Below are 27,618 nucleotides of genomic sequence, written 5' to 3'. Positions count from 1 at the left end.
AAAAAAATGTAGACAAGTTGTGGGACTCGTGAATGAATCACAAGTGTTTGCAATGCTGTTGGCAAGGAAATGAAAGAGGCACCTTTGCCCACAAATGTTCTGCGATAAGTCTATTTTGGGCCTTATCCTGGAGTGTTCCTTTGATTTTTTTTTAAAAATACATTCTCGGAGATGTGGGCGTCGCTGGCAAAACCAGCATTTATCATCCATCCCAAGTTGCCCTGAGAAGGTGATGGTGGGCCGCCTTCTTGAACCACTGCAGTTCGCATTCTTTGTAGCAGTTTGATACAACTGAGTGTCTTGTTAGGCCACTTCAGACGGCAGTTAAGAGTCGACCATGTTGTCCAACATCCTGATAACTCAACGCAGTGGACTTAAATGCAATAATTCACCCAATAATTCACTCCACTGAGCTGTTACTGCATAGCCTGATTTGCATTCCAGAGCATTGGTGAAAGATAACCCATAAAATGACTCAAACATCCTGTGGGAATATTTGATCCAAAAGATAATTCCTGGATTGAATATTTTAATCTTTTAATGGGTTGGACTGTGATCTGTCCAATGCCTGTATCCTGTGAAGAGGTTATATGCCCTATTAGGGAGTTTCCAATGGGTGCATTTCCTGGAAGAACTAAAAAAATCCACAAATTCAGCTGCCGTGTCGGGTGTGAGAGAAGGTTTGTTTCAGCAGCAAGTGATGCAATGCAGTTTTGTTGTGTGACCTTTTTTAATGGTTTGTCCGAAAATTATTTTCATAAGTTATCCATCATGCCAGTGGAAATATAATAGTATTAACAGCCACGTCATTGTTTACCTGTGAGGCTGGTATACTGACATTCCTTTTGCCAGGATTCCTGGTAAATTCCTCCTTGCCTTTGTGTGAGGTGATGTTTCTTTAAACTATCTCCCTCAGTACTGCACTGAAGTGTCGGCCGAGTTTATGTGGTCAAATCCTGGAGTGGAGCATGAACAGACAACCTTCTGATTCAGAGGCGAGGCTGAAACCAGCTGAGCCAAGCTGACGCCGAAAAGAATTGCTACTTACTGATCATATCACTGAGAACTAAATTGGAATTTCAGAGTGTATTAGTCACACATGGGACGTTAGACAAAAACTGGTACATTTGCAATTCACAAAGGACATAAGTACTCCGAGGGGAAAGATAATAACATGAAATGATTAATTTGCATTTCAAGGAATCAGATATATTTTGTTTCTGAGACTCATGGAGCGTGTTTGTCTAATAACACATTTTGATTGAAGTGTACATTGAATTGTGTGAAGTGGATGGAGATTACTGCATAGTTCTCACACTGCATTAAATTTTAACATTGTGTTTAAATAATAGTGGACAGCTGCCAATTCTGTACTGGGGAATTGATGAAGGGTGGGTTGAGTTCAATTCTCCTGAATATCCTGCTGCATTCAAGGCATGGCCCATTACTATTCAATCATATCTGTTATTGATATGAAGTCATTCTTCCGGTTCACTGTTTTCTTGAAAACTTTACCAGTTTTCCAAAAGCTCATAGCACAGACTGAGGCCAGAACAGCAGCAGCCCCTCTTGTAATACACAGCACAGTATGAAGCTAAAAAATACTTGGAAGACTTGCATTTGTATAGCACTTTTCATGACCTCAGGATGTCCCAAAGTGCTTTACAGCCAATGAAGTACTTTTTTGAAGTGTAGTCACTGTTGCAATGTAGGAAACGCTGCAGCCAATTTGCGCAGAGCAAGCTCCCACAAACAGCAATGTGATAATGACCAGATAATCTGTTTTAGTGGTGTTGGTTGAGGGATAATTGTTGGCCAGTACATCAGGGATAACTCCCCTGCTCCTCTTCGAAATGGTGCTGTGGCATCTTTTACATCCACCTCAGAGGGCAGACGGGGCCTCGGTTTAACGTCTCATCCGAAAGACTCAGTACTGCACTGGAGTGTCAGCTTAGATTTTGAACTCAAGTCTCTGGAATGGACCTTGAACCCACAATCTTCTAACTCAGGCAAGAGTGCTACCCACTGAGCCCCGGCTGAACAGAAGTCCGTATTTCTCAGTGGCAGAAAACATAGTCCCTCCATGGGATTCCAAGCAGTTTGAGGCCTCTGCCTGGAGGCCCACAAAATGCAGGCCTCCTCCCTGAACCCCAGGAAGAGAGAGACATACATTGTCACCTCATTGCTTAATCCAATATGGTCACCAGTAAATGTAGGTAACACTCCATATCTACCAATCCAACTGAACCCTCGAGATGTGACCAAATGGCTGTGATTTTTAGGCACAGGCTCCTAGTATACAAAAGAGCCATGGCAGAAAGGTGCCTGGGTATCCAATGTATTCTTCCCACGATCGCAGTGTAAATGGTATATTCACCTCACAAAGCAAAATGGATACATGTACAATGACATAATGAAATGATATCTGTAGGTGTGTAATGCATGGAACATACGAAAATATAAATCTAAAAATGACCGATAGCATACAAATAATATATCTACCTGTCATTTTAATAGATGCATTAACTGATTCTTTTCAACCTCTGTTAACATGGCAGACAAGCAATGTGTTATAAAAGCATTAAACGTTTGCAGACTAACATCATAGTCGTTTCTAAGATAAAAAGACTTGCATTTATATAGCCAATGAAGTACTTTTGAAGTGTAGTCACTGTTGTAATACAGGAAACGCGGCAGCCAATTTGCGCACAGCAAGGTCCCACAAACAGCAATGTGATAATGACCAGTTGATCAGGTTTTAGGTGTTGGTTGAGGGATAAACATTGGCCAGGGCTCCCCTGCTCCTCTTCGAAATAGTGCCACGGAACCTTTTGCAGCCACCTAAGAGGGCAGACAGAGCCGCGGTTTAACGTCCCATCCAAAAGTCAGCACCTCCGACAGCGCAGCACTCCCTCAGTACTGCACTGGGAGTGTCAGCCTTGAGTTTCTGTGGTGGGACTTGAACCCACGACCTTCTGAGTCAGGCGAGAATTCCACCCACTGAGCCATGGCTTGACACCACCAGGGTCTTGATAGGCCTTGCCACCAATTTGATTTTTGCATCCATGTCGGGTGTAAAAAGCGTTTAGTGGCGGCTTCGTGCTTTGTGAAGAAAAGAGGGCGCGTTGTGTACGTTGCTTTTGTTGAAGGGTCCCTGGTACGTTATTTTGCCCATCTGTGTTTGGAAGTGACACCAAGTAACAGCTGGAACATCTCACCTGCATGGCTGACATTTGTTGAAGTGTTCGATCTGCAGATACGAAGTGTCATATTTCAGAGACTTTGTGAATGAAATCCTTCCATTTTCTTCATGGACTGACAGCGCCCCCTGTGGCATTATAACCTGATGTGGAGATGCCGGTGATGGACTGGGGTTGACAATTGTAAACAATTTTACAACACCAAGTTATAGTCCAGCAATTTTATTTTAAATTCACAAGCTTTCGGAGGCTTCCTCCTTCGTCAGGTGAACGATGTGAACATCGTTCACCTGACGAAGGAGGAAGCCTCCGAAAGCTTGTGAATTTAAAATAAAATTGCTGGACTATAACTTGGTGTTGTAAAATTGTTTACAATTGCATTATAACCTGTGTGTGAAAGCTACGGCAAATTCGCATTGCCACCTCGTTATAAGAGATGAATGAAGTGGCCTGGATTCAGATAATAGATTTTTTAAAATCGACAGAGTGCCCCAGGCATTTTGACGGATTTGAACCACTTAAACTTCATCTCAGAACTATTTTTTTTAAAAAAGCACTTTATGGACAATTCCACTGTTTCCAGGGCCAAACTGTAAAGAAAAGAAAGACTTGCATTTATATAGCACCTTTCACGACCTCACGACATCCCGAAGCGCTTTACAGCCAATGAAGTACTTTTGAAGTGTAGTCACTATTGTAACGTAGGAAACGTGGCAGCCAATTTGCGCACAGCAAGCTCCCACAAACAGCAATGAGATAATGACCAGATCATCTATTTTAGTGATGTTGGTTGAGTGATAAATATTGGCCAGGACACCGGGGGAGCTCCCCTGCTCTAATTCCGAATCGTGCCATGGGATCTTTTACGCCTATCTGAGAAAGCAGACTGGTTTAACGTCTCATCCGAAAGACAGTGCAGCATTCCCTCAGTACTGCACTGGAGTGTCTGCCTAGATTTTGTGCTCAAGCCCCTGGAGTGGGACTTGAACCCACAACCTTCTGAATCGGAGGCGAGAGTGGTACCATTAACGGAAATGGACTATTCAGGGAAGAGGAGTAGAGTTCCCCTTATGCTCTGGCTATTATTTATCCCTCAACCAACACCACCGTAACAGATTAACTGGTTATTTATCTAATGATTTATCTCATTATTTGTGGGATCTTGTGCTCAAATTGATGCTGCATTTGCCTCCAAAACAACAGGGACAACACTTCAGAAGTAATTTATTGGTTGTAAGGCACTTTGGGATGAGAAAGGTACTATATAAATGCAAGTCTTTCATTTTGTCTTTTAGTGTATAGCTGAGACGTGCAGGTCCGGAACATCTCTGCTTCAGTGCTTTGTCTTTGCTGAGTCAACTGATTAAAGCCAGGACTTCAGTAGGGGAGCTGTAGTTGACCCTAAAACCAGGCAGGCAGTAGATTCTTTCCTTCCAGAGCGTCCATTCTTTACTGCCGTGGATATCAGACGAGAGTAATATTGCCCTCGAATGGTCAAATGGCCTGCGGCAGTCACTCTCCAAGCTGATTTCTGGCACTCTTTGAACCTACTTTAGCAGAGAAACAGGGAAGTGGAAGCTTCGGGGCTTTCTCAATTCCAGGAACTCCACAGTGGGAGGAGTTTCTGGCAGGAAATGCTGTCCTGAAGTTTATGGTTAATGGCACCATCACTTTTATTGTATTGATTTGGGTATTAACTGTACCAATACCCCATTATGGCATTCACTTGCAATGCCCAGCATCTTAATTGGGCAAAGTCCATAGATGCATTTAAGGGAAGCTAAATAAGTACATGAGGGAGAAAGGAATAGAAGGGTACGCTGATAGGCTGAGATAAAGTAAAGTGGCAGGAGGCTCAAGTGCATAAACACCGGGTTAGGCCTGTTGGGTCGAATGGCCTGTTTCTGTGCTGTAAAATTCTATGTAATTCTCTATGTAAAGTCAGAAGACCACTGGCTCAGTTGGGATCTGTTTGATACCAGCTCCCAAGCTCTTTGTTGTCCATCCTAATCACTAATGTCACTATCTCAGAAATCAGGCATGGCCTTTGGCCAGTTCTGCCACCGCTGGCTCAGCAGGAGGGATTGACTAGTTCTGACAACCGTACAGGCCTCACTATAAAGTGACAGCCAGCTAGCTTGTTTCAGGCGGCAACTGACAGAATATCAGACGTTGTTAATCACGCTTGAGATCTCTGTGAAATAATCTTGCAGATTGGCGAATACGCACGGGACATAACTGCCTGAAAACTGCAGGGCTTCGCCGCCATGATTTGTGCCATGGGATCTTTTACGTCCACCTGAGAGGGTAACGGGGCCTTGGATTTACATCTTATCTGACGGAGATGTACTGAGCAGTCAACGCTGTTTAAATGCAAAACGCCTGATAGAATCACCATTCACATGAAATAGTTCTGAAGACTAATTGATTTTTCATAAGTATTACAATTGTAAGCGTTTCTTTAATTGGAAGCCTATTCTTGAGAAATTTGTTGGGTAGATGGAATATTTTATTTTAGAAATGTTCCTTTTTTTTAACATATAAAATGGATCACATAAATGGAATTTCATATTAATGTGTCCCATGGTTCCTTTCTATTGTAAAATGTATCCATCGACAAGAAATGAGTACGTGAGATCACAATAGTGCAAGTCCTTTGTGCTTGCGCTGAGTCGGGGAAATGATTGCTTTCAATTGAAACAAAAATTCATCAGTACAAAGCCAAGTCATTGTAAATAAGTATCACGGAAAGTGATGGTACAATTCATTTTTGGTTAGTGCTTGTCACCAGTCCATTCACATCTTGTGCAGTAACATTCGTTGGGCAAGGCACAATGTCTTCTTGCAAGAAGGTCGCAGACGACAGTTTTTCTGGTTGGCAAATGCAGACCATACGTGCTTTTAAACCTAGTGACTTCTTTTACACTTGGGAGCTGGTGTCTGTAGGAGCGCCTGGCTCCACTGTATGTTACAGAAACCCAGAGTGCAAAGACACGGCACCAGTTCACGTGCTTACTTTTACTGAAAGATTTGCCAGAACCTGATGGCAGTTTCATAGATCTACATTTTTGTGGGTGTATGATGCCATTGTTTCATGTCAGCCTTGGCTCAATTGGTACCACTCTCTCCTCTGAGTCAGAAGGTTGTAGGTTTGAGCACAATATTTCAGGCTGACACTCTAGTGCAATACTGAGGGAGTGCTGCGTGGTTGGAGGTGCAATCTTCCAGATAAAATGTAAATCCGAGAGCCCGTCTGCCATCTCAGGTGGACGTAAAAGATCCCACAGCACTATTTTGAAGAAGAACATGGGAGTTCTCCCTGTGTCCTGGCCAATATTTATCCCTCAACCAGATTATCTAGTCATTATCACATTGATGTTTGTGGAACCTTGCTGTGCGCAAATTGGCTGCCGCGTTTCCTACATTACAACAATGACTACACTTCAAAAGTACTTCAATGGCTCTAAAGCGCTTTGGGACGTCCCGAGGTTGTGAAAGGCGTTATATAAATGCAAGTCTTTCTTCAAGTCATTGAACCAGGGGGAAAACTCTCCAGTGGCTGGACTCATATCTAGCACAAAGGAAGATGGTAGTGGTTGTTGGAGGCCAATCATCTCAGCCCCAGGACATTGCTGCAGGAGTTCCTCAGGGCAGTGTCCTAGGCTCAACCATCTTCAGCTGCTGCATCAATGACCTTCCCTCCATCATCAGGTCAGAAATGGGGATGTTCGCTGATGATCGCACAGTGTTCAGTTCTATTCGCAACCCCTCAAATAATGAAGCAGTCCGAGTCCGCGTGCAGCAAGGCCTGGACAACATCTAGACTTGAGCTGATAAGCAACATTCGTGCCAGATAAGTGCCAGGCAATGACCATCTCCAACAAGAGACAGTCTAACCACCTCCCCTTGACATTCAACGGCATTACCATCGCCGAATCCCCCACCATCAATATCCTGGGGGTCACCATTGACCAGAAACTTAACTGGACCAGCCATATAAATACTGTGGCTACAAGAGCAGGTCAGAGGCTGGGTATTCTGTGGCGAGTGACTCACCTCCTGACTCCCCAAAGCCTTTCCACCGTCTACAAGGCACAAGTCAGGAGTGTGATGGAATACTTTCCACTTGCCTGGATGAGTGCAGCTCCAACAACACTCAAGAAGCTCGACACCATCCAGGACAAAGCAGTCCGCTTGATTGGCACCCCATCCACCACCCTAAACATTCACTCCCTTCACCACCGGCGCACTGTGGCTGCAGTGTGTACCATCCACAGGATACACTGCAGCAACTCGCCAAGGCTTCTTCGTAGCACCTCCCAAACCCGCGACCTCTACCACCTAGAAGGACAAGAGCAGCAGGCACATGGGAACAACACCACCAGCATGTTCCCCTCCAAATCACACACCATCCCGACTTGGAAATATATCGCCGTTCCTTCATCGTCGCTGTTTCAAAATCCTGGAACTCCGTTCCTAACAGCACTGTGGGAGAACCTTCACCACACGGACTGCAGCGGTTCAAGAAGGCGGCTCACCACCACCTTCTCAAGGGCAATTAGGGATGGGCAATAAATACTGGCCTTGTCAGCGACGCCCACATCCCATGAACGAATTTAAAAAAAAATTACATTACAGTTGTAGCTGGCAGATGTAGCACGCTATGTCTGCAGTTAGCTGTACTCTTGTAGTGTGAATCACCTTCAGCGAGTGTAATTAAGAGCTGAATTAATGTCAATAGATTGTCAATCTTTGTGTCGAAAATTTCAGCAGCATAAAGTAGAAATCTATAGATAACTGGCCAAGGGTTGCTTAAAGTTATTGCAGGGTTACTCACTTGTTAGGCTCAGTAACTACTAAATGCAGCCACCATCATGACATCTTCACATTTACTGTCAAAGTAGAAAGAAGGAGAGTTGCATTTATATAGTGCCTTTCACGACCGCTCGACATCCCAAAGTGCTTTACAGTCAATGAAGTACTTCTTTGAAGTGTAGTCACTGCTGTAATGTAGTAATACATTAAAGATACCGCAGTTCACTCAGGGATACTGATGGTGCAATGGGTCTGCATGCTTTCTTTCACCTCTGGTACTTAAGCATGAATCTAATCCACACTGAAGGGCTAAAATTCTCTCCTCTCTGCTGGCTGCAAGTATCTTCTGTGCGATAGGTTTGCACAGTCTCAACCCAGTTCTTAGTGGGTAGGACTCACAACACAAAACTATCTGAATTCAGAACTAATTGTCAACCGTATTCAGAGAGACTACAAGGATGGCAGATGTGGGAAATGGAAGTATTGCTCTGGTATAATGTGGGATGTTCTTCTGAGATTGTGATTAAGATGCATTGTTGGGGCATTGTAGATCAAGTTCTACTCTACTCTGCAACTGATCTGTGGAGCATCTGGCCGGGTAGTATTTGATGCTGACTGTAAATGGAAAAATTGGAAAAGTGTATTCCCTTAACTAGGAGAGATTGTCCTCATCTTGGTCAACAGAAAGAAATTACCAAAAACGGAAAATTACGAAATTAAACAAAAAATAATTGAAAGGGCAAATGGAATGTTGGCCTTTATCTCAAGGGAGCTGGAATACAAAGTGGTGGGAGTTATGTTACAACTGTAGAGAGTTCTGGTTAGTCCCCATTTGGAATATTGCATTCAGTTCTGGGCACCTCACCTCAGGAAGAATATTTTGGCCTTGGAGGGGGTGCAGTGCAGATTCACAAGAATGATACCTGGGCGAAAAGGGTTAAATTATGTTAACAGGTTGCATAGACTATGCTTGTATTCTCTTGACTATAGAAGATTAAGGGGTGATCTGCTTGAGGTGTTTAAGATGATTAAAGGATTTGATAGGGTAGATAGAGAGAAACTATTTCCTCTGGTGGAAGAGTCCAGAACAAGGGAGCATAACATTAAAATTAGAGCTCGGCCATTCAGGGGTGATGTCAGAAAGCACTTCTTCACACAACAGGTAGTAGAAATCTGGAACTCTCCTCCCCCCAAAAAAACTGTTGAGGCTGGTGGTCAATTGAAAATGTCAAAACAGAGATTGATAGATTTTTGTTAGGCAAGGATATTAAGGGTTACGGAACCAGGGCAGGTAGAAGGATGTAAGATACAGATCAACCATGATCCAATTGAATGACTGAACAGGTTCGAGGGGCTGAATGGCCTACTGCTGTTCAGATGTTCCTATGACCAGGGAGATATTGTTGCATCATGCGACTACTGGGATGGTAGACGGCGAACTAGATGGACCTTGGTCTTTCTTCATCCAGCAATTCCTATGCTCCTGTGAGACTGTCCAATGTTGGGAACTAGCTTACTGTGTTACAGAGGTAGGTTAGCCAGACTGAAGGTAGAAATGGTTGGATGGTTGAAGTTCTGTTGTGATGCTACTGATTCTATATTCAAGATTATAGTTGGCTAACGACATGGCTGATTATGTATGTGAATCATGTTATCAGATTTATAAACCAATGAAAATGTGATGACAAGTTGAGTAAATCTGCTTCAATGATGTCTTTCTCATACTTTTTAAACTTTCTATTAAGGGAATTAGATAACTATTAGAAAGTGGATAATATAAAGGGTACAGGGAAAGAGTAGAAAAATTGGATTAGACTAGAGAGCTCCAAGTGAAGACCCAGCACGGGGAGAGGCATGATGGGCTGAATGGCCGCCTTCTGTGTTCTAACTTCTATGACGCTATACCAGTTAGATAGAAATATTGCAAAACAGGACCAGGAAGATAGAGTCCATGATGGGTTGAATGAAGATGAAATATGACTGTGACAATAAAGCAGTTGAATTAGAAGTGAATTACAAGCCAACTACTTGTTATATCATTGGAAATATTTCAAGCCTAATTTATCAGGCAATTGACATGCACTCAATGAACAAACCGTTAATTGCCTAATATCTTTCTAATGTACCTGTTAATGGATTCCCTATTTATTGAAACAGCCAGTTGGTGAACATTTGCTCGGAGACCCATGGAATCTTCCATAGATTGTACAATCTTTGCTAACTGGGTAGAGGATTTAATGGTGTTTCCATTAAGAGCTGTCTGGTGTACTGATTTATTACAGTCAGTGATGGGATGGATTTCGGTGTTCCAGTGAGTCGGGCTGGGTGCTTTGGTGAGTTAGAGTACAATCATTTCATTGCTGACCTCCCTATTTCTATCCAGCTCAGATAGCCTGTCCAGGTGGCTTTAAGGGAAATGGTTTGCAACTGACTCTTGTCGATTCATTCACAAAACACGTATGTGCTCGTATTTCCTAGTCACAGCACAAAAAAAAAGAACATTTTTCAGGTGATCTGGGTTTACATTGACCTCGGTGTGCAAGTGTAGATTCCCGTTATAAGGTAAAAGCAATGGGATAGAACTGTAGGCTGCTTGTTTATCTGTTGAAGATGAATACGGACTTCGGACCTTGAGGAAGCCACAAGGGATAGGTCTCAGTTATCTCAATAAGCTGATGGAAACATTGCAAGGTGACTGTACAGCTCTCAATGACCAAGGTGATTTGCATAATATCGTATTGTAACTCGAATATTTTGCTTCAGGGGATCACCTAGATAAACTGACCTTGACTGCAAAACATAAAATAAGGAAGCAGCAACTTCCCAAGAAACTTCACAGAAGGTGTATGGAAATGGACGACAAGCTAGGAGAGGAAGCATAATGAGGGGTGACCAAAAACTAGGTCAAAGTGATGGGTTTTGAAGAAGTTTTTAAAGGAGAGGTGGAGGGGGTTAGGAAGGACATTCCAGAGATGGGACCCAGATGGCTGAAGGCTTTGGTGGGGTGAAGGGTTGGCGGGGGGGGGGGGAGACGATGTGCAAGCGGAACAGAGTTCGGGGTGACTTAGGGCTTGCGGAGTTAGGTTGATGTGAGGACATGGATGGATTTATAAGCAAGCATTTTGAATTTAATGTGTTGGGAATAGGGAACCAACTTAGGTCAGCTAGGATGGAGGACATGAGTATGCAGGATATGTGCAGCAGAGTTTTGAACAAGTTGGTGTTTATGGAAGGTGTGGGATGGAATGTGTTGGCATGGTCAAGCCTGGAGCTGACCATGTACATAGAGAGTGCATAAATGCTATGTCAGATTCACAGTAATTTTAGCCTTTCATTCTGGTAACTGTCCCTGTTTACACCTTTCAGGCTGAAGACATTAGACTTCATATAGTCTGGAGTAGAGTCTCTTCCATATTTAGTTACATGTGCAAATATGAGGGTCACACAACAACAACTACTTGCATTTATATAGCGCCTTTAACACAGTAAAAGTCCCTACGCACTTCACAGGAGTGTTATCAAACAGAATTTGACACCAAGCCGCATGAGATATTAGAACAGGTGACCAAAAGCTTGGTCAAAGACATAGGTTTTAAGGAGTGCCCTTCGAGGAAAGAGAGGCGGAGAGATTTAGGGCGGGAAGTCCAGAGCTTAGGGCCTAGGCAGCTGAAGGCATGACCGCCAATGGTGGAGCGATGAAAATCGGGGATGCGCAAGAGGCCAGAATTGGAGGAGTGCAGAGATCTCGGAGGGTTGTAGGGTTGGAGGAGGTTACAGAGATGGGGACAAATGATGACCCACATGAATCCACAATTGCTTACCTAAACTATCATAATTGTGGGCTATAATCAATTAAAACATTGTATAACTAAGGGAAATATAATCAATTTTTAACCAGCAAACTTTTAGTTTTCTGCTCATAATCTCTGGCACACAGTTCAATGTGTTGTTTAGTGCAATGGAGAACTTTAGAAAAACTTACTGCCACACACACAATTTAGGCCCATCCTTTTTTTCACACTGGGTTATCAACAACCGAGGGACTACATTGTCTGTTGGACTCCAGCTGTTTTGCAATGCATCAGCAAACAGGATGGCAAGCTGCCAAATGCCCAACTAATAGAACCGGTTGCAACTCTCAGCCACACAAACTCAGTCAGAAGTTTGGTACTTGTAAGGTTAACTGAGGTGAGCATTACATTATACGTGAACACTCCATCCTAATGGGAACTCTAATATGTGAATAATGTTACACAGTGCAATTATTGAACAAAAGAACACTCCTACATCCTATTATAACAACCACACTCTGCTGTTCATTGCATTTAAGAATATTCTCTCCCCTATTCATCACTGAAAGCAGTGTTTTTGTTTTGTCAGGGTAATTGGTAAAATAAAGCCCAGTTAACACAACATTCGCTCATGAACTCCTCACTGGTGCGTTCTAATGGTATTAAATATAGGACAATAGGTGCCTGACAGTGAGTTGCAAGCCATCAATTAGATCGAGGGGTTCTAATGAAGTAATGCATCACTGGAGCAAATTTTGATCGGTTAATAAACACCATAAAAACCCACAAAGATGGAATTAATCACTGCAAATCACTGCCGCTTATTTTAAGTTATTTTTATAATAAGCAGTGTGCAGTTTGTTTTGTGAATATAGGAAACATTTTTCTTTACGCTTGCCAGAAAGCAGCCGAGTGTGGTCGAGATGGTGTGATGAGGGAGAAGAGTGATAAAGGCAATTGAACCTGAAGGTTTTGATTGTATGGTATGTTTTCTCCAGTAGTCCTTCAGCAATAAGTGAACTGTCCACTTTATAACGAAAGGATCTCTTGTGATGCTGGTCCACTCCCAGTATTGGAAGCAGGCACAGAAGGGGGTGTTTTCAGGGAGGTGACAGCTCGCTGTCTGTTGTGTACGTGAGCGAGGCAAGAGTTTTTGGGCTGGAGAATGTCAGCCGCTGAATTGGAGAACAAGCCACAGGAGTGAAGAGCGTGACAGGAGCGTTGAGGATACGCCTCTGTGAAAGGGAGGGAATGGAGCTCGATTAGGGCGGGTCTGGGAGGGAGCGGACTGGAAAACTTGGGGGAGTAGAGTGCAGAGTCCAAGAAGGGCAGGCACAATACCCAGGGTGGAGAATTAACTGATGGGAGAGGGGGGGGGGGCAAAAGAGGGTTGAATTTTTTTTCCCGACAATCTAATTGGTTAATATGGACCAATAAAATATTGCAATTACACAATCGAACGGAAACCCTATTACAGATTTTTAATATCGATAGATAGCTGTACGTATAATGCCATTTGGACTTCAGTAAACTGTAATGCTGAGACCGTGAAATGTTCATACTGTGTCCACTTCAATTGTCAAGAACACCCAGCAGTATAATGGGATGGACTTGTGGGCTTAAGCTTCTGTCCAGTCTTTTCACCTGGCACACTGACCAAATAAGCAGTTTACGTCAACTGTGCCAATGCCAGTCACTGGCCAACTAACTGGAGGTAGGTGATGAGATGCAATGCATTCTATTCCTCCCTTCCCCTCCCCCACTCCCAGTACCTACTTGAAAACCATAGATCTCTGTAGATAGATAGGCCAACCTAAAGCAGTTCAATTGAAGAAACTTCTAAGGCTATTTTGAGGGCTGTTTATGTCTCCTTCAAGTAGTTCAGTGCTTTAAGTTTACCATCTGACAGGCTCTTCCAGACAGTTTGTAAGGATAGGGGCTAGAAGCATTTAAGGATAAATTCCCCGGCAGTGATGTAAAGTCATGTACTCACCCAAATAAATATGATAACATTGGTATGCAGTAAAACTAGAGAGCCCGGTGCCGCTGTGTTCCCATATTGAATTGGAGATGCCCTCAACTCTATCAAATACCTCTGGGGTGAACTGAAAGTAGGACGAATAAGAGGATGTCCATTCTGTGATAAAGAATACTTGCAAGTGGGACTAAATGGATAGCTCTTTCAAAGAGCCGTCACAGGCACGATGGGCCAAATGATGGCCTCCTGTGCTATAAGATTCTATGATTCTAAGTGAAGTGAGCCAACATATGGTGAGGGAGGGTGGTATAGAGGAAACTTGCTTCAAATATGTAGAGATTTGGCTCTCGTTGAGTCTTTCGTTTGCTCTACTCACTACCAAAAAAAAAATTCAGTGACTGAGGATATACATGTTCATTTTCTCTGTGCTGAGTTTATTGTAAACAATTTTACAACACCAAGTTATAGTCCAGCAATTTTATTTTAAATTCACAAGCTTTCGGAGGCTACCTCCTTCCTCAGGTGAACGATGTGGAAATGAGTTTATTGGCAGCAGTAAGAGCTCTCCCATTGATCACATCACCTCTGGGTGAGGGAGGGGAAAACTGCCTGGCTTCTCTGCTTCTGTTTGCTATGCAGCAAAGTGCCTGTGCGCTTGGCACCAGTTGCAGGCAGGGTTCGGGGTTGTCTGTCATGGCCTTCACGGGTAGCCTGCCGCCACTCGTTGTGAGCATTAGCCACTTGGGCAAGGTACAGGGCATGGTGAGCTGTACCCACTAAGGATGCCGTCAGGAGAGGAGGGGTGGGGTGGGGGTGGGGGGGGAAGAGAAATTTGGTGAGGGTACTAAGGGGGGAAAAAAATATTATTTTTTTCTTGAAGTACAGCATTTAAATTTAGTTGGATGAGAATACACACTGCTGCAAAGAAAACTTTTTTAGTACTGCCCGTCATGTCACTGAATAATTTTTGTTTTAAGTGGCTCTATCCACAGTGGAAGGCCCCTCTTGGGGTGTTTTTCCACAACAGAGGCTAATTCTATTCTAGACTGTGAAATATATATTCCTTTAAATTTTAATTAAAAATATTATTGGATTGCGCCTTATCTATAAAGCTTCAGGATCCATCCTATTTCAGATGGTCCTTGGGTCACGTGACATCAGTGCGCACAGAAAGACTCAGTTTTGTGAGGTGATTGAGTCCTTATCTGTGGCAGTGCAGTACATGGAGTGCAGAATATAACTTAATGTTGTGAAAATAATAATAATATGTCATCAACTACTGATTTAGTTTTCATTTACACAGCACTGCATCTGTTCTCCTTCATGTCACGACCTATTTCCTCTTGTTAAAGTGATTGAGATTGGCTGGAAATCATTCATTTACTGATGAACTAATTGATATTCTGGAGTTGATACTTTACTGGGAAGCTGCAAATTTGTGTTGGTGGTTGCCTGGTGACTGCTGCTGTGTTCAGGACGGAGGCTTCTGAAATTGGGGTAAATTGATAATTGGCAACAAATTTTAAAAAGAAACGGGGTAACTAAAAACCTGTAGCACAGTTGGGCATTTGATCAATTGGCTTCAAATTAGTAGTTTCTCAACCTTGATTTCTGCGCTCCTCCAATTCTGGCCTCTTATGTGTCTCCGATTTCCATCGCTCTACCATCGGTGGTCGTGCCTTCAGCTGCCCACGCTCTAAGCTCTGGAATTCCCTCCCTAAACCTCTCCACCTCTTTACCTCTCCTCCTTTTAAGAAGCTTGTTTAAAACCTACCTCTTTGACCAAGCTTTTGGTCACCTGTCCTAATATCTCTTTATGTGGCTTGGCATCATATTCTGTTTGATAAACGCTCCTGTGAAGCCCCTTGGGACGTTTTACTACGTTAAAGGCGCTATATAAATGCAAGTCCATTGTTAGAGGATGACTCGAGTATTGGCACAGGCCGGGGAGCAGGTGCCCTGTCCATCCTTTTAGCTTCAGGAGGTGTTCACCTGGAGAAACCAGAGAGGGCAGGAGCATCAGAGATTTATTACCCTCAAAAAAACCAAAAGAAGCCAAAATAAAGTAGAAAGAAGAATGGGAGGATAGAGAAAAAGAATATGGTCAATAGAAGTGATGGGATGCTGGGTAAATAAATTCATATCTTGACCCTTCAAGAGAACTAGGTAAAATTTAAAAAGTAGAGTGTTCTTGGAAATTCAAAAAAAGCCTACACAACAGAAAGAAAAGCCACTTCATCTAATGGCCCCTGGTTGATGGATGATGATGCTCTTGGATATCATTACCTCTACTCTGCTTCAAATGGCACCCATTTTCTAACGGTCAGCTTATAGTTTTCAGACACATTGGGAACATTTTATGGTTGCAGGACTATTATCAGATCTATTGGTCCGATGCATTTATTTATTCCTTCCAATTATTCAGGGTACCAGTCGAGAGGGTAGTAGAGTTTCTGTTAGCACTTGAAAGACTGTGGGGATGAGATAGGAACTGGGGGGGAAAAAATTTACATGTACAGATTTTTCAAAATACTCGATTGAAAAGGCCAATTTTGAAATATAAAATGCATTTTAAAATTGGAGGTAGACTAATATTAGGATCTCCTAAACCTATATTGAGTTCTGAAAAGTGGATATTTCATGAAGTGGTTTCTAAAGGGTGAGCGAATGCTGTTTTCTGCATTTTATCAGATAATTTAATGTGCTTTTATAACATGCGAGACTGTAAGTGTTGCAGCATCAAGAAAGTAGTGTTTCCGTGCGCGGAATAGATAAATGTCAGATTGATTAGGTTATAGTTTATTACATTTTAGTGCTGCGTGTGATTGAAATATTTTTCATATTTCATGGAGATAAGATCGCAATTCAAAAGAGACAGCACTGTGAGAAGTCACACTACTGCTCGATAAACCACTGATCACTTTAATGCCCATTTTAAATTAAGATTTACCATTGATCATTGGCCTCAGTACCCCTGGGCTAAGGAGAGAAAAAAATTAATTAGGTTCCTATCTAGTGACTCATGCTGGAAAAGGGGGATGTATGACCATCAGATAAGGACATGAAGTGGGTTTAGCCCCTGCAGTTGAATAGCCTGCTGACAAACATCCTCCAGCCGATAAAGAGCAGCCACTTAACCCAGATACCGCAGAACAGCTAGCTCCCCTGGAACTGTATCCTCTCAAAACTCAGTACCATCCGGAGAGAACTGGAGTTAAACATCTAACTGCTACTGTTTAGTTATTTATTTGAACTCTGGTGCAAACAGAATACATGAGGAGGAGCCATGGTTTGTAATCCATAATCCCATTGGTGGCACTGACCATCACTCACTCATGACTTGTTGCTTGTGAGTTATCGGCTTGGGCCGCTCATGGGAAATAAATGGTATCCCAGGACTCTTCCTCATCTCTTGTTCCATTATTGAAATAAGCGTCTGGACATAAATTGGCCCAGGCAACATAAATCTAAAGGTATTTTCATACGATTAGTAAAGATAGGGGGAAAAGTATGAAATAATGTGTGTGCATTAGTAACTGAAATGAGTAATTTATTGCGGAACATGAATATTTAAGTTGTATGCTAGCCATTTATTATCAGCATAAGTAATGAACTCCTGGCAATGGTGATCTATGATTTTAGTCACACAATTCCAGCTACAAACAGGACTTTTCTTCCATTTTTTGTTTCTGTACAACAGAATTTACAGCAGAGTGGGCATGTTGTTAACCCCTTTAAGGGGAAAATTGCTAAAAGGAATTACGGATCAGCCCACCCAATATCTCGGTGGCTAAATGCCACTGTGATGTGATTTTAGTCGTACAGAACTGAAATTTCCACGTTTGATTCGCAGCCTGTGCTCAGTTAATCGATTCTGGCTCGAGTCACAGCTGAGATGTCACCATAATCTTCAACGTCCTTGGGCTAGGAAGGGGGTGGGGAAAATGACTCCCAAGGTTCCTGCTCATGATTAGTGAATCCAGTTGGAAAGTGCCCATGTGTGGACATTGGGATAAGCTGAGATGCCTCTTCTACTGATTGGTCCGTATCCTTCAGGAGAGAAGAACGTGCAAATCAGTGTTACATTTTTCCCTATTGTATTCCTGTGGAGTTTTACATTTTTAAAATAATATATTTTTAAGCAGTGAGAATTAATAATCAGTAACATCGTTGGAACGTGGGAGATGGGAAATTGAGTCTGTGCTGAAATAATCCATTAACAGATCCTCTTAATATAAGGTAGATGTCTCCTGCTGCCTGGTAGGTTGGTTCCTATTAAAATGGTGTGCATAGTGTCTGGGGTCCGGGCTGCATGGGGACTGGGCAGGTGGAGCATCAGACGCGATCCCTTTCTGCACTGTAGATTTTATTTTAAAGCTGAGATACTGCACACTATGAGGAACAGAACAGGCGAGATGTATACATCCTCCCTCAGGACATAACCAGCCACTACCAAACAAACAATTTTCAGTGCATGGTGACCATTGCAGAGGCAACACATGCGGGTTAATGAAGCATGCCAGTCTCAACCAACTTTAGTCTTCCTCAACACAGTATCAAGAGGAAGTGTTATTAGTTCTACTCACCCAGCTGTGCAGCAAAATCATTGGGAATGGGAAAGAAAAATAATGTCGCCTGTAGGTCTGAGGTGATCACTGTGACCAAAATCTCTGATCTCATTTTTTGCCTTCTGGCTCATACTGACATCTCCTTAACTCTGTTTCCCTTCCATTTACCATTTAGTCCAAGCATTGCATTCTCTCACTACTGTTTGTGTCCTCTTCAGTTTTCTCATCCTGTCTTCTCTATTATTTTTGACTTTTCGGCAGCACTCTTAATTGCAACCTTCGTGTGCGCTCATTTTGAACATTTTTACTTTAGAAAGGCAAAACAGCTCCTTTAACAGAGTGCGGAATGCTTGTTTTTTCTGTGTAATTAATGACCAGTTCTAAAACATGCAGTTTCTGATCAGTGTTTGCAGGTTATTAAATACCAAGAAACACCGATGTCCTCCATTTATTCATTAAACTCATGAATTCCACTCCCTTACCTCACAATCTGCCGTTCTCCCACAGCCACCTCAGTACCAGTTATCTGGTGACCAGAAGCATACAACTCCTCAGCAACAAAAAGCAACATGAGGGGATAGTTTGTAATGAAATGCTCCAAGGTAAAAGATAGGAATTGGGTGATATGGATATCAGAGGTAAACTAATCCATGGAAAAAATAAGATCCCATGCAGCTATATCGAAGAAGAGTAGGGGAGTTCTCCTTGGTGTCCTGGCCAATATTTATCTCACAACCAACATCACAAATAGATTATATGATCATTATCACATTGCTGTTTGCGGGACTTTGTTGTGCACAAATTGGCTGCTGTGTTTCCTGCATTACATCAGTGACTACAGTTCAAAAAGTACTTAATTGGCTGTAAATGAGGTCATGAAAGGCGCTATATAAATGCAAGGCTTTCTTTCTTTAAATGGCAAAGCAGGGCAATCCATTGGTGCTCCAGTGAACTATGCCACCTACAATCCTTCCTGACCTTAATCACGTCTCCTTTGAAGGGAAGGGGCAACATATAAGGTTGGAAGCTGCCCCACAGAAGGGCAGTATGTTTTCAGAGTCCATTTATTCTGTGAGGAAGAGTGCTGGAGACTGTGGGTGAATGTAGGATAACAGAGTGGGCAGATAGGTGACATGAGCAGTTCAATGCAGAGAAATATGAAATAGTATATTTTGGGAAAAGGACAATGAAAGGAAGGGTGCCCTAAATGTTAGGTACTGTGCGATTGAGGGTGCAGATACATAAAATGGGAGCGCAGATTGAAAAGGCCATAAAAATAACAAGTGGGATTCTGGGTTTTGTATAGAGAGACATTAAATATAGAAGCAACAAAGTGATACTGAATTTGTACAAGACATTGGTAAGGCCACAGTTGGAGAGTTGCTTGTAGTTCCCTGTACCCTGTACAGAAAAGATTCACTAGAATGATACCAGGAATGAGAGGTTATAGTTATAGAGAAAGGCTTGAAAAATTGGAGCTTTTTAACTGGAACAGAGATGGTTAAAGGGGGATCTGATAGAGGCTTTCAAAATTTATGAATGGTTTTGATAGGATAAATAGTGAAGGATTGTTGCCACTGGTTGGTCAATCATTAACCAGGGGCATAACTCAAGACTGTCATTAGGGGAACAAAGGTGGAAGATGGTTATCGCACAAAATGGTGCCTTATCACAAGTGGCTATTGAGCTAGTGACTTATAACATCATTTAAAAGGAAATGAGATAAGTATTTGAAAAGGAGGTGTATGAAAGGATACAGGAGAAGGGCAGAGAATAGGGATTGGTATAGATGGGCCTAATGTGCTGTAATTTCAGAGACTTTCTTTTTCTCACGTACTTATCCAAATCATTTTTTGGACCTAAAGCGAATTTAATAATGAGTTTGAGCTTATTGTGAATTCTTTTTAAATTTCACTTCACAGTTTTAGCAATTTTGCATTCAAATCTTCTTTCTTTCTGAAAGGCATTTCTGTACACTACTTGAGCTTCCCTCAATCCAGGAGTGCGAGATTAACTATAATTCATAAAGTTGTACGTTAACACTTGATTTCTTTCCCTGTGCGAGTTCTAGGCGATAACACTTGAATGTGCTGATCTTGAAAGCATTTCTGACACTTCATTTTTCTTACCTTTTGAAAATAAGTTTTTTTTTTTGTAAAGATCTGTCATTTCCAGTGATTAATTCGATGTTGTTCCAAAACTGAGTTTGATTTTCACTCTGTGAAGCACAATTGACTGTTATGGAGTACATTGTAGTGTGACAGAGTGCGATGCCGCATTCTCCTCCTAGAGCCCGAAATTATTGAAGGAGAAATGGTATTAAGGCTCTGCTGGATGTTCTATGTGTGTGAATCTCACATCTGACTACATGATGTATTGTATTATTTATGTGGGAACACTCCCCTTCGATTTAATTTTAACATTAAGAATAATGAATGTGTAATTCTTGTCAAGTTTCCAACAGCAAATCTTACTTTAAAGAATCGGAGCTTCTTTGAGTAAAATTCAAAACACTTTCATTTTTCTGCGTGTATCTTCTGCTTTCACATTCTTCAGGGTATATAGATATTTGTTTATATTTACATATTTTTCTTCTTTATTCACACCAATAAAATATATCCCCGAGCATTGTTGAATCTGATCCCAGCATCCAACACATAATTTTTCCAGTTTTCTAATCTTCATCCCTTCTCTTCAGAAGGTTCTGACGCTTATGGGCAAGAGTGCCACAGGCAGAGTCTCGCTGGTCGTGAGTGGGGTTGGGATAATTGGGCTGTAACCCTTGTAGCCCCCGTTTTCCAACCTGCACTCAACAGGTCTATAGAAGCTCGTACCAGGAGCAGAACCGTGCAAAATATCCCCTTCAGCACCTCCGTTTTAGGAGTGTGTTAGTTTTTGAAATTTTTACCAAATATAAAGAGAAAAAAATGAAGAGAATTGGCGTTTTAGGTGACGAGAGCTCTCTGGTCCATTTGATCTCCTCTATCAGCAACCATCTTCATATCTAATCGTTTCTGAAGTGAGTTCCTGGCCTCAACCATCTTTTCTGGTGTGACTCGTTATAGTTGAAAGAGTAGAAATTGGTGTCACCCCAGTGTTATCAGACTGTTCCAGACCCACATCCATTCTAATATAGACGATTCCTACTGTATTTGAACAAAATTAAAATTGAAGATAGAAAATGATAGTAAGTTGGCCAACCTTCACCTTCTAATTCCCCTCCTGTATACAACCTCCTGTAATGATGGATAGGCGACAATCATGGGGGTGGAGGAAGTAGTTAGAGAACTTAATTGAACAGATATGAACCTTTTTATGAAAATGTTCATGCGATGTGGGTGTCGCTGGTGAGGCCGGCATTTATTGCCCATCCCTAATTGCCCTTGAGAAGGTGGTGGTGAGCCACCTTCTTGAACCGCTGCAGTCCGTGTGGTGAAGGTTCTCCCACAGTGCAGTTAGGTAGGGGGAGTTCCAGGATTTTGACCCAGTGACGATGAAGGAACGGCGATATATTTCCAAGTCGGGATGGTGTGTGATTTGGAGGGGAACGTGCAGGTGGTGTTGTTCCCATGTGCCTGCTGCCCTTGTCCTTCTAGGTGGTAGAGGTCGCGGGTTTGGGAGGTACTGTCGAAGAAGCCTTGGCGAGTTGCTGCAGTGCATCCTGTGGATGGTACACACTGCAGCCACTGTGCGCCGGTGGTGAAGGGAGTGAATGTTTAGGGTGGTGGATGGAGTGCCAATCAAGCGGGCTGCTTTGTCCTGGATGGTGTCGAGCTTCTTGAGTGTTGTTGGAGCTGCACTCATCCAGGCAAGTGGAGAGTATTCCATCACACTCCTGACTTGTGCCTTGTAGCCGGTCGAAAGGCTTTGGGGAGTCAGGAGGTGAGTCACTCGCCGCAGAATACCCAGCCTCTGACCTGCTCTTGTAGCTACAGTATTTATATGGTGGGTCCAGTTACGTTTCTGGTCAATGGTGACCCCCCAGGATATTGATAGTGGGGGTATCGGTGATAGTAATGCCGTTGAATGTCAAGGGGAGGTGGTTAGACTCTCTCTTGTTGGAGATGGTCATTGCCTGGCACTTGTCTGGCGCGAATGTTACTTGCTACTTATGATGTTGTCCAGGTCTTGCTGCATGTGGGCACAGACAGCTTCATTATCTGAGGGATTGCGAATGGAACTGAACACTATGCAATCATCAGCGAACATCCCCATTTCTGACCTGATGATGGAGGGAAGGTCATTGATGAAGCAGCTGAAGATGGTTGGGCCTAGGACACTGCCCTGAGGAACTCCTGCAGCAATGTCCTGGGGCTGAGATGATTGGCCTCCAACAACCACTACCATCTTCTTTTGTGCTAGGTATGACTCCAGCCACTGGAGAGTTTTCCCCCTAATTCCCATTGACTTCAATTTTACTAGGGCTCCTTGGTGCCACACTCAGTCAAATGCTGCCTTGATGTCAAGGGCAGTCACTCTCACCTCTCATCTCACCTCCGGAATTCAGCTCTTTTGTCCATGTTTTGACCAAGGCTGTAATGAGGTCTGGAGCCGAGTGGTCCTGGCGGAACCCAAACTGAGCATCAGTGAGCAGGTTATTGGTGAGTAAGTGCCGCTTGATAGCACTGTTGATGACACCTTCCATCACTTTGCTGATGATTGAGAGTAGACTGATGGGGCGGTAATTGGCCAGATTGGATTTGTCCTGCTTTTTGTGGACAGGACATACCTGGGCAATTTTCCATATTGTCGGGTAGATGCCAGTGTTGTAGCTATACTGGAACAGTTTGGCTCGAGGCACAGCTAGTTCTAGAGCAGAAGTCTTCAGCACTACAGCCTGAATGTTGTCGGGGCCCATAGCCTTTGCTGTTTCCAGTGCACTCAGCCGTTTCTTGATATCACGTGGAGTGAATCGAATTGGCCGAAGACTGGCTTCTGTGATGGTGGGGATATCGGGAGGAGGCCGAGATGGATCATCCACTCGGCACTTCTGGCTGAAGATGGTTGCAAATGCTTCAGCCTTGTCTTTTGCACTCACGTGCTGGACTCCGCCATCGTTGAGGATGGGGATGTTTGCAGAGCCTCCTCCTCCCGTTAGTTGTTTAATTGTCCACCACCATTCACGACTGGATGTGGCAGGACTGCAGAGCTTTGATCTGATCCGTTGGTTGTGGAATCGCTTGGCTCTGTCTATAGCATGCTGCTTCCCCTGTTTAGCATGCATGTAGTCCTGAGTTGTAACTTCACCAGGTTGGCACCTCATTTTTAGGTGCGCCCGGTGCTGCTCCTGGCATGCTCTTCTACACTCCTCATTGAACCAGGGTTGATCCCCTGGCTTGTTGGTAATGGTAGAGTGAGGAATATGCCGGGCCATGAGGTTACAGATTGTGCTGGAATACAATTCTGCTGCTGCTGATGGCCCACTGCGCCTCATGGATGCCCAGTTTTGAGCTGCTAGATCTGTTCTGAATCTATCCCATTTAGCACGGTGGTAGTGCCACACAACACGTTGGATGGTGTCCTCAGTGCGAAGACGGGACTTCATCTCCACGAGGACTGTGCGGTGGTCACTCCTACCAACACTGTCATGGACAGATGTATCTGCGACAGGTAGATTGGTGAGGACGAGGTCAAGTAGGCTTTTCCCTCGTGTTGGTTCGCTCACCACCTGCCGCAGGCCCAGTCTGGCAGCTATGTCCTTCAGGACTCGGCCAGCTCGGTCAGTAGTGATGCTACCGAGCCACTCTTGGTGATGGACTGGTTATTTGCAAACACTTGACGTGATATAGAAAAAGACTTGAATTTATATAGTATCTGATCACATCTCTCAGAAGTGCTTTGCATACAATGAATCACTTTGAAATGCAGTGACTATTGTTATGTGGGCAGCCATGAAAATGGGAAGAGATTGTTGCTTGTTTTGTGCACGCTGTCGTTATTCTGTATGATGTTGTGAGGAGCTGTTGCATAGTATTGATACATTAATGATTGAAAGGTATTGCTTGTTGAATCGGCGTGACTTACCCAAGGTAGAATAAGCATGACAGCTGTGACTGGTTTGTGCAGTTTGATCCAGGCTTTAACAAAACTGGGATATTTTCAGGACTGTATGGGCTTTATTTCAATTTTTTGCCGAAATATTCCATTCAGCAACTGCTCAATTTTGTCCTAAAAAAGGGCCAGTATTATTATGAAAATTGTTGGTTAGCTTTTTAAGGGCATGACGTGATTGGCATCATTGCATCAGTTGATGTAACGCATCTGTAACAATAATAATGCACAGCTCTACTCCCTTTGTCACGTTCCACTTGTGTCTCTAAAATGAACTCTTCTTCTTTATCCAGGCTCTTATATGATGGTGAACTCGTCCCTGCACGCTCAAGGCCAGAAAGCTCACTTCATCCTCCCGTCTTTGAGCGAAAACGACACTCACTGCATCCAGTTCAGCTACTTCTTGTACAGCAGAGATGGACACAGCCCCGGGTCACTCCACCTCTTCGTCAGGGTCAACAACGGGCCCGTTGGCGGTTCGGTCTGGAACGTGTCAGGATCGCACGGGCGGCAGTGGCTCCAGGCAGAGCTCGCTGTCAGTACCTTCTGGCCAAACGAGTATCAGGTACCAAGCTTAGCTTTTCCGTTGAAAAGAAAACAAACAACAATTGCGTCCGAGCTGTAATCCTTGAGTATTTCTGATGAGACATTTACAGGAGTGTTCTTGTGGTTGAACCTGGGGAAGGGAGAAAAACCAGCTCATTCCAATCAAATCAGACTACAGTGCCCCTTGAAGCATTCCAGGCCATGTTAAATGTACTGCACAGCTCAGTGAGTTTTCTTTTTTTTTGAATTTTGCGAACTATTCCTCTTTATTTCCCTTCAAGGTACAGAATGCCATTGTTGGGGAATGATATATTTTCTCATTTAACATACCCAGTGTAAAAGCATTTGCCTCTGTGTATAGCACATGTTAGAAACAAGGCAAAGCTCCTTCTGCTGCCCTCAAACAATGGGGTTTGACTTGAGTCTCAAAAAGCACCCTCTACTGCATCAACGCCAGTTTTTTTTCGAATTCCTCCCCCCCCCCCCCCCTCCCCAGTTCTTCTTTTTCCTCCCCTCCTCCCCTGGAGGCAGTGATTCAGGACCACCTCTACCTCGGCCAAGAGGCCATTCTCCATACTAGAGCCTAGATAGGCTAACAGTGAGTGTTGGTAGACTATTATGATGGGGGAATGGAAGAGAGTCACAGCTGTGTCTTGTTCAGTCCTCACCCAAAGTCCACAAGCCTGCGTTTTCTAATGTGGGTCACTGAATAGTGGTCAAGAGCAGAAGACCTGGGTGTTTTTTTTTGTCCCTCTCTTGGATGAACCTAACTATCGCATTCCCATTACTGCCACAGCCAAGGCTGACTAGCTCAACACAGCCATTGGAGGGTGGTGGAGGTTGGTGCGATCTCCAGTATCGCAGTGTGACGTCCTGGGTTCAATTTTAACTCCCAGGTGGGAACGCGGCAAAGCCAGCATCGTGCCTGTCTGGATTTTAAAAGGCCGGGCCTCATTAACGTGCTGCCGGTGATCTTTGTGTCTGGTCCTTGGCACAAAGTTAGTGCTACGGGAGAGAAATCCTGATCAGAGGAGGGGGGCAAGGCGGGGGATGAAGCCCGGGGCAGGGGGAGACCCCAGCTTTCCTTCTGGGGCCCAGAGAAGCAGTCTTGCTCCTCTTGGGGCCCACAAGGGACCAAAAAGAAATAATTTCCAAAACTTATCTTGCTGGTCCTGATCTGACCCTGGCTGCTGTTACTCAGCAGGTTTGGCCTGACATTCATCCCATCAGTTTGGGTTGGATTTGAACTGAGGTTCCAGTGGTGAAATTTTGTACTCCCAGACCCTCTAAAGCTCCCATACAGCTGTTACTTCCACCTCACTCTCACCCAGATCAGCTACAGTCTCTCTCTACAACATAAAAATGAAGTATGAAAAATCTTAAAATCTCGCACAGCTGCAGATTTAGTTTTCCTGCGCATTCACTTATTATCATTACATTTTTAGATTCTTAGCCAAATATATTTGTCACTGACACTTTAGTCTCTTTCACAAACCTCTTCCCTAAAGCATGTATTAAACAGATGGCACTGCGTTAAGCACCACAAGCCAACTGTGCGATACCCCATGTCCTGTACCAACAGCAAAAGCACTTGGATTACATATAATTATTTAGAATTTAAGAACATAAGAACATAAGAAATAGGAGCAGGAATAGGCCATCCGGCCCCTCGAGCCTGCTCCGCCATTCAACAAGATCATGTTTGATCGTCTACCTCAACGCCATGTTCCTGCACCATCTCCATACCCCTTGATGCCTCTAATATCCAGAAATCTATGGATCTCTGTTCTGAATGTACTCAATGACTGAACCTCCACCGCCCTCTGGGGCAGAGAATTCCAAAGATTCACCACCCTCTGAGTGAAGAAATTTCTCCTCATCTCAGTCCTAAATAGCCTACCCTTTATTCTGAGACTGTCACCCCTGGTCCTAGATTCCCCAGCCAGGGGAAACATCCTCCTTGCATCTACCCTGTCGAGCCCTGTAAGAATTTAGTAAAATCTAGAGAATACAGGCCTAGTCTGCTCAATCTCTCCTCATACGACAATCCCGCCATCCCAGGAATCAGTCTGGTGAACCTTTGTTGCACTCCCTCTATGGCAAGTATATCCTTTCTTAGGTAAGGAGACCAAAATTGTACACAATACTCCAGTTGCGGTCTCACCGAGGCCCTGTATAATCGCAGTAAGACATCTTTACTCTTGTACTCAAATCCTCTTGTAATAAAGCCCAACATACCACTTGCCTTCCTAATCGCTTGCTGCACCTGCATGTTAGCTTTCAGTGACTCATGTACAAGGACACCCAGGTCCCTTTGAACATCAACATTTCCCAATCTCTTACCATTTAAAAAATACTCTGCATTTCTGTTTTTCCTACACAAGTGGATAACTTCACATTTTTCCACATTATATTCCATCTGCCATGTTCTTGCCCACTCACTTAACCTGTCTATATCCCCATGAAGCCTCTTTGCATCCTCCTCACAACTCACATTCCCATCAGCAAACTTGGAAATATTACATTTAGTCCCCTCATCCAAATCATTGATATAGATTGTGAATAGCTGGGGCCCAAGCACTGATCCCTGCGGTACCCCACTAGTATTAGTCTGCAAACCTGAAAAAGACCCGTTTATTCCTACTCTCTGTTTTCTGTCTGTTAACTAA

The 27,618-nt window shown here is 43.4% G+C and overlaps 1 protein-coding gene across 5 annotated transcripts in view; it reads left to right on the top strand.

Moving 5' to 3' along the window:
- LOC137342691 (receptor-type tyrosine-protein phosphatase U-like) overlaps positions 1–27,618 on the top strand; it is a 767,577-nt gene that overhangs the window by 396,224 nt on the left and 343,735 nt on the right. For all 5 annotated transcript variants that reach the window (XM_068006795.1, XM_068006794.1, XM_068006792.1 and 2 more), the window contains one exon: positions 24,697–24,968. In XM_068006795.1, coding sequence (XP_067862896.1) covers positions 24,697–24,968 — 272 coding nt within the window. The remainder of the gene's footprint in view (positions 1–24,696; positions 24,969–27,618) is intronic.

Source organism: Heptranchias perlo, chromosome 26 (assembly GCF_035084215.1).
Source record: "Heptranchias perlo isolate sHepPer1 chromosome 26, sHepPer1.hap1, whole genome shotgun sequence".
Classification (NCBI taxonomy): domain Eukaryota; kingdom Metazoa; phylum Chordata; class Chondrichthyes; order Hexanchiformes; family Hexanchidae; genus Heptranchias; species Heptranchias perlo.
Note: the sequence above shows the minus strand (reverse complement) of the source record. Positions and strands in the feature narration are given on the sequence as shown.